The sequence below is a fragment of the Nerophis lumbriciformis genome, linkage group LG04, assembly GCF_033978685.3.
Source record: "Nerophis lumbriciformis linkage group LG04, RoL_Nlum_v2.1, whole genome shotgun sequence".
Classification (NCBI taxonomy): Eukaryota; Metazoa; Chordata; class Actinopteri; order Syngnathiformes; family Syngnathidae; genus Nerophis; species Nerophis lumbriciformis.
This window is the reverse complement of record NC_084551.2, coordinates 34,365,001-34,373,755: the sequence shown is the minus strand read 5'-3', so window position 1 is coordinate 34,373,755 and position 8,755 is coordinate 34,365,001. Positions and strand designations below refer to the sequence as shown.

At 37.3% G+C, this 8,755-nt stretch overlaps 1 protein-coding gene across 4 annotated transcripts in view; it reads right to left on the bottom strand.

Moving 5' to 3' along the window:
- Positions 1-6,949: 6,949 nt before the first annotated feature.
- mrpl13 (mitochondrial ribosomal protein L13) overlaps positions 6,950-8,755 on the bottom strand; it is a 30,994-nt gene continuing 29,188 nt past the window's right edge. For 3 of the 4 annotated variants that reach the window (XM_061953379.2, XM_061953357.1, XM_061953372.1), the window contains exon 7: positions 6,950-7,192. In XM_061953379.2, the coding sequence (XP_061809363.1) occupies positions 7,168-7,192 (25 nt within the window). In that variant the 3' untranslated portion in view covers positions 6,950-7,167. The remainder of the gene's footprint in view (positions 7,193-8,755) is intronic. The other variant, XM_061953365.1, reaches the window with a different exon arrangement.

The following is an 8,755-nucleotide window of genomic DNA, read 5'->3' as shown; positions in this document are numbered from 1 at the left end:
TGGAAGTATTTATTTACTTTGCTTTTTGAAGCAATAAAGCTGCAAGCACACCAGGATGGACTCACAGTCAGTCACTTGACACTTCATGAATGATTCCTGCCTGTTCATTCTGCAGTTCTTTATCCCAAAGAAGAACTCAACTAAACCATCAGACAACCAAGACCATCTCTGGCATGATTGGCACAACCTTGTTTTGATGGGAAACACCTTTTGAAGAAGGCGAAACTAACAGTGAAACTTCAATGCATGGACAGGAAACAGTATGTGACGTGTATGAATACATGAATCTGTATGTGAGGTGTATGAATACATGAATCTGTATGTGGCGTGTATGAATACATGAATCTGTATGAATACATGAATCTGTATGTGAGGTGTATGAATAAATGAATCTGTATGTGACGTGCATGAACACATGAATCTGTATGTGGCGTGTATGAATACATTAATCTGTATGTGGCGTGTATGAACACATGAATCTGTATGACGTGTTTTAACACATGAATCTGTATGTGGCGTGCATGAACACATGAATCTGTATGTGGCGTGTATGAACACATGAATCTGTATGTGGCGTGTATGAATACATGAATCTGTATGTGAAGTGTATGAATACATGAATCTGTATGTGAGGTGTATGAATAAATGAATCTATGGGGCGTGTATGAATACATGAATCTGTATGTGGTCTGTATGAATACATGAATCTGTATGTGGTGTGTATGAATACATTAATCTGTACATGGCGTGTATGAATACATGAATCTGTATGAATACATGAATCTGTATGTGAGGTGTATGAATACATGAATCTGTATGTGGCGTGTATGAATACATTAATCTGTACGTGAGGTGTATGAATACATGAATCTGTATGTGGCGTGTATGAATACATTAATCTGTATGTGGCGTGTATGAATACATTAATCTGTATGTGGCGTGTATGAATACATGAATCTGTATGTGAGGTGTATGAATATATTAATCTGTATGTGGTGTGTATGAATACATGAATCTGTATGAGTACATGAATCAGTATGTGAGGTGTATGAATACATGAATCTGTATGTGACGTGTATGAATACATTAATCTGTATGTGGCGTGTATGAATACATGAATCTGTATGTGGCGTGTATGAATACATGAATCTGTATGTGTCGTGTATGAACACATGAATCTGTATGTGGTGTGTATGAATACATGAATCTGTATGTGGCGTGTATGAATACATGAATCTGTATGTGGCGGGTATGAATACATGAATTTGTATGTGAGGTGTATGAATACATGAATCTGTATGTGACGTATATGAATACATTAATCTGTATGTGGCGTGTATGAATACATTCATCTGTATGTGACGTGCATGAATACATTAATCTGTATGTGGCGTGCATGAATACATGAGTCTGTATGTGGTGTGTATGAACACATGAATCTGTATGTGACGTGTATGAACACATGAATCTGTATGTGGCGTGTATGAATACATGAATCTGTATGTGAGGTGTATGAATACATGAATCTGTATGTGAGGTGTATGAATACATGAATCTGTATGTGTCGTGTATGAACACATGAATCTGTATGTGACGTGTATGAATACATGAATCTGTATGTGTCGTGAATGAACACATGAATCTGTATGTGACGTGTATGAATACATGAATCTGTATGTGAGGTGTATGAACACATGAATCTGTATGTGACGTGTATGAACACATGAATCTGTATGTGGCGTGTATGAATACATAAATCTGTGTGTGGCGTGTATGAATACATGAATCTGTATGTGACGTGTATGAACAAATGAATCTGTATGTGTCGTGTATGAACATATGAATCTGTATGTGGCGTGTATGAATACATTAAACTGTATGTGGTGTGTATGAATACATGAATCTGTATGTGAGGTGTATGAATACATGAATCTGTATGTGTCGTGTATGAACACATGAATCTATGTGACGTGTATGAATACATGAATCTGTATGTGACGTGGATAAACACATTAATCTGTATGTGGCGTGTATGAATACATGAATCTGTGTGTGGCGTGTATGAATACATGAATCTGTATGTGACGTGTATGAACACATGAATCTGTATGTGCCGTGTATGAACACATGAATCTGTATGTGCCGTGTATGAACACATGAATCTGTATGTGGTGTGTATGAATACATGAATCTGTATGTGGCGTGTATGAATACATGAATCTGTATGTGGCGTGTATGAATACATGAATTTGTATGTGAGGTGTATGAATACATGAATCTGTATGTGACGTATATGAATACATTAATCTGTATGTGGCGTGTATGAATACATTAATCTGTATGTGACGTGCATGAATACATTAATCTGTATGTAGCGTGCATGAATACATGAGTCTGTATGTGGTGTGTATGAACACATGAATCTGTATGTGACGTGTATGAACACATGAATCTGTATGTGGCGTGTATGAATACATGAATCTGTATGTGAGGTGTATGAATACATGAATCTGTATGTGAGGTGTATGAATACATGAATCTGTATGTGTCGTGTATGAACACATGAATCTGTATGTGACGTGTATGAATACATGAATCTGTATGTGTCGTGTATGAACACATGAATCTGTATGTGACGTGTATGAATACATGAATCTGTATGTGAGGTGTATGAACACATGAATCTGTATGTGACGTGTATGAACACATGAATCTGTATGTGGCGTGTATGAATACATAAATCTGTGTGTGGCATGTATGAATACATGAATCTGTATGTGACGTGTATGAACAAATGAATCTGTATGTGTCGTGTATGAACATATGAATCTGTATGTGGCGTGTATGAATACATTAAACTGTATGTGGTGTGTATGAATACATGAATCTGTATGTGAGGTGTATGAATACATGAATCTGTATGTGTCGTGTATGAACACATGAATCTATGTGACGTGTATGAATACATGAATCTGTATGTGACGTGGATAAACACATTAATCTGTATGTGGCGTGTATGAATACATGAATCTGTGTGTGGCGTGTATGAATACATGAATCTGTATGTGACGTGTATGAACACATGAATCTGTATGTGCCGTGTATGAACACATGAATCTGTATGTGGTGTGTATGAATACATGAATCTGTATGTGGCGTGTATGAATACATGAATCTGTATGTGGCGTGTATGAATACATGAATTTGTATGTGAGGTGTATGAATACATGAATCTGTATGTGACGTATATGAATACATTAATCTGTATGTGGCGTGTATGAATACATTAATCTGTATGTGACGTGCATGAATACATTAATCTGTATGTGGCGTGCATGAATACATGAGTCTGTATGTGGCGTGTATGAACACATGAATCTGTATGTGACGTGTATGAACACATGAATCTGTATGTGGCGTGTATGAATTCATGAATCTGTATGTGAGGTGTATGAATACATGAATCGGTATGTGAGGTGTATGAATACATGAATCTGTATGTGTCGTGTATGAACACATGAATCTGTATGTGACGTGTATGAATACATGAATCTGTATGTGAGGTGTATGAACACATGAATCTGTATGTGACGTGTATGAACACATGAATCTGTATGTGGCGTGTATGAATACATGAATCTGTGTGTGGCGTGTATGAACACATGAATCTGTATGTGAGGTGTATGAACACATGAATCTGTATGTGAGGTGTATGAACACATGAATCTGTATGTGACATGTATGATTACATGAATCTGTATGTGGCGTGTATGAATACATAAATCTGTGTGTGGCGTGTATGAATACATGAATCTGTATGTGACGTGTATGAACAAATGAATCTGTATGTGTCGTGCATGAACATATGAATCTGTATGTGGCGTGTATGAATACATTAATCTGTATGTGGTGTGTATGAATACATGAATCTGTATGTGAGGTGTATGAATACATGAATCTGTATGTGTCGTGTATGAACACATGAATCTATGTGATGTGTATGAATACATGAATCTGTATGTGACGTGGATAAACACATTAATCTGTATGTGGCATGTATGAACACATGAATCTGTATGTGATATTTATGAACACATGAATCTGTATGTGGCGTGTATGAACACATGAATCTGTATGTGCTGTGTATGAACATATGAATCTGTATGTGGCGTGTATGAATACATGAATCTGTATGTGACGTGTATGAACACATGAATCTGTATGTGGCATGTATGAACACATGAATCTGTATGTGAGGTGTATGAACACATGAATCTGTATGTGACGTGTATGAACACATTAATCTGTATGTGGCGTGTATGAATACATGAATCCGTGTGTGGCGTGTATGAATACATGAATCTGTATGTGACGTGTATGAACACATGAATCTGTATGTGCCGTGTATGAACATATGAATCTGTATGTGGCGTGTATGAATACATGAATCTGTATGTGACGTGTATGAACACATGAATCTGTACGTGCCATGTATGAACACATGAATCTGTATGTGATATTTATGAACACATGAATCTGTATGTGGCGTGTATGAACACATGAATCTGTATGGCGTGTTTTAACACATAAATCTGTATGTGGCGTGTATGAACACATGAATCTGTATGTGGCGTGTATGAATACATGAATCTGTATGTGGCGTGTATGAACACATGAATCTGTATGGCGTGTTTTAACACATGAATCTGTATGTGGCGTGTATGAATACATGAATCTGTGTGTGGCGTGTATGAACACATGAATCTGTATGTGAGGTGTATGAACACATGAATCTGTATGTGAGGTGTATGAACACATGAATCTGTATGTGACATGTATGATTACATGAATCTGTATGTGGCGTGTATGAATACATAAATCTGTGTGTGGCGTGTATGAATACATGAATCTGTATGTGACGTGTATGAACAAATGAATCTGTATGTGTCGTGCATGAACATATGAATCTGTATGTGGCGTGTATGAATACATTAATCTGTATGTGGTGTGTATGAATACATGAATCTGTATGTGAGGTGTATGAATACATGAATCTGTATGTGTCGTGTATGAACACATGAATCTATGTGATGTGTATGAATACATGAATCTGTATGTGACGTGGATAAACACATTAATCTGTATGTGGCATGTATGAACACATGAATCTGTATGTGATATTTATGAACACATGAATCTGTATGTGGCGTGTATGAACACATGAATCTGTATGTGCTGTGTATGAACATATGAATCTGTATGTGGCGTGTATGAATACATGAATCTGTATGTGACGTGTATGAACACATGAATCTGTATGTGGCATGTATGAACACATGAATCTGTATGTGAGGTGTATGAACACATGAATCTGTATGTGACGTGTATGAACACATGAATCTGTATGTGGCGTGTATGAATACATGAATCCGTGTGTGGCGTGTATGAATACATGAATCTGTATGTGACGTGTATGAACACATGAATCTGTATGTGCCGTGTATGAACATATGAATCTGTATGTGGCGTGTATGAATACATGAATCTGTATGTGACGTGTATGAACACATGAATCTGTACGTGCCATGTATGAAAACACATGAATCTGTATGTGATATTTATGAACACATGAATCTGTATGTGGCGTGTATGAACACATGAATCTGTATGGCGTGTTTTAACACATAAATCTGTATGTGGCGTGTATGAACACATGAATCTGTATGTGGCGTGTATGAATACATGAATCTGTATGTGGCGTGTATGAACACATGAATCTGTATGGCGTGTTTTAACACATGAATCTGTATGTGGCGTGTATGAACACATGAATCTGTATGTGGCGTGTATGAATACATGAATCTGTATGTGGCGTGTATGAACATATGAATCTGTACGAGGCATGTATGAACACATGAATCTGTATGTGGCGTGTATGAACACATGAATCTGTATGGCGTGTTTTAACACATAAATCTGTATGTGGCGTGTATGAACACATGAATCTGTATGTGGCGTGTATGAACACATGAATCTGTATGTGGCGTGTATGAACACATGAATCTGTATGGCGTGTTTTAACACATAAATCTGTATGTGGCGTGTATGAACACATGAATCTGTATGTGGCGTGTATGAACACATGAATCTGTATGTGGCGTGTATGAACACATGAATCTGTATGTGACGTGTATGAATACATGAATCTGGGACGACCAAACCCGACTGGGATTTGTTGCCAACAACTAATTAGCTAACTAATAATACAAACAATAGCTGTCCGTTCCCACTTTTAAAGTAACAATTGTTGTGTTGTAAACCAATTGTGTCACATCTTAGAGGACAAATATTGAGGAGGTGAATATTTACAATGTTCTCTTATTCTAGAAAAGACTATGTTGGTGAATTCGGAGCCCAATTCCGTGTTTCCATAGCACAATTTGAGAGACAGCATCCCCTGGTGGTGAGGTAGGAGCATGACAAGCAACCCTGTTCTCCCTACCACATTGACTACACATAAAACATATATCCCATGTCTACAGCTACTGTATAAACTGTACATGCAAACCAACAGGTGGCACCAAATAAGTGAGCTTTTCTTCTTCTCACTCACACACGCACACACAAGTGACCTGAATATTGGCAGAGCTCCCAAATGAGCGTGTTGGTCTCACACACACATGACCTGGACATACTGTACACAGAGCCCTCAAGTCAGCTTTTCTTCTTGTCACTCACACTAGTGGGCTGAAGCTAATTGTGTCTCAGTTGTTGCTAGCAAACAGGAGTTAGTTTCAGGCAGCTAAGAAACGTATACTTTTTAATTGCAAGCTATAACTCTATTACACCCCCTGCCCAACCCCCCCCCCAAAAAAAAACCAAGGCTTGTCTTTTATTCAGGTTGTTTTTCTGCGGGTGAATATGGTTCCATAACGACGCAACAAGGATGTCTAATAAATTGTTTATTAGATATTTCCATTGAATACGTTGGAAAAAAACAATCATAAACGTTATTAGTTTTATTACATATGCGTCTTGTTTGTATTGTCAACAATTTGTGTGTGTGTGTGTGTGTGTGTGTGTGTGTGTGTGTGTGTGTGTGTGTGTGTGTGTGTGTGTGTGTGTGTGTGTGTGCGTGCGTGCGGTTTAAACGTTGCAGCTGCGTTGTCATTTCATCTTGAAGTCTTCAGGTCTGTGCAGAGAGAGAACATGAGTGTGAGAAGGCCAGACTTTGTCATATCTGACAGCAAAACACATTTTATTTTACTTTTTGTTGCTTTTTTTAATATCAGCTACACTCAGATATGATCAGGGTGAGATGTTTGGGCTTTGATCTATGATGCGTAATATCACCTCTACATGTCTACGTCTGTGTTGTTTATCTTCTGTCTGAGCACTTGCTGGTGTGTGTGTGTGTGTGTGTGTGTGTGTGTGTGTGTGTGTTTGTGTGATTTCTCCGAGGCTCTGGAAGAATATCAACTGTGTGTTTAATAAAGGGCAATGATTAAAATGGCCCTGGGTGAACACGCGCGCACACACACACACACACGCACACGCACACGCACACACTCTCTTAGAGAAAAACAAAGAGGGTAGAATGAATGAGGAATATTAACAAGAGTGAGACCTCACTCTTCAATAAACCCCCATTAGCTGGAGTCCAGTAAACAATATTTCATTTCTCAACACACACATTTAATGTGTATATATGTCAAGAGAGCGAGCCAAATAATGCGCACACTTTTTCATAAAGTCCATGAATAAACAAGACAAAAAGAGAAGCTCACGGTGAAAAAGTCAAGTAGAAGTCAGCATGCTCACAACAACATGTAGCGCAGGGTGACAGTGTTATTATTATTAATATTAATACGATGACAGCCAACTGGCTGGCGCTCACCCTGTCACTGGCTGCAGAAATCTTCTGACAAGCCATGAATATGATTATAGTTTGATTCAGTTTGCCGGAGCAGCGCGCAACAGAAGCTGCAGATGAAATGAGAGTTGGCGGACACAGCCTGCGTATTAACGCCAGACCAATCGTGGAAATAGAAGAAGCTCCATGGTGTTGTTGTCACATGACAGCACGTTGACTTAGTCAACAAAGTAAAGGCTTCCCACGAGCCCAGTCAGAGCCCAGACCTAAACACACTAAACAATGAGCAGAAGAGGGATGTGAGATGATCTCACCACTCAGCACATTTGGAAGAATAATAAAAAATATTACCAAGTCAGACTTCTGCCAAAAAACACTGAATAAAGTCATTAAAAATGTTAATTATTAATATGATTATATGGATCATTTAAATACCAATTACAATATTACATTTTATTTTGATTAAATGGTGAACTAGTTACAACTATAATGAAATGTATTATTATTGGTTATATTTTTATTCTTTTTTAAATGATTTTTCTTTTATGATGACGCAGCACATAGTCTTTAAAGATGCCATTGAATGCATCAGGAAATAATCTGTAAAAGGCACCCAGTCAGTGATTGTGATTAATTAAATGTTTTTTTTTACCGTATAGCGCACAAAAACCCTCCATAGGCACTTAAAAGATTGGTTCATTATAAGTCACTTTTTTTAGGGGTTATTATTTCATCCTCACACACATATACACATACATTTTATATATATGTACGTATATATATATATATATATATATATATATATATATATATATATATATATATATATGCAATAATTCTGAGGTTATTGAGCGAAGACTCTTAGTTAATGGCTTACTGGTT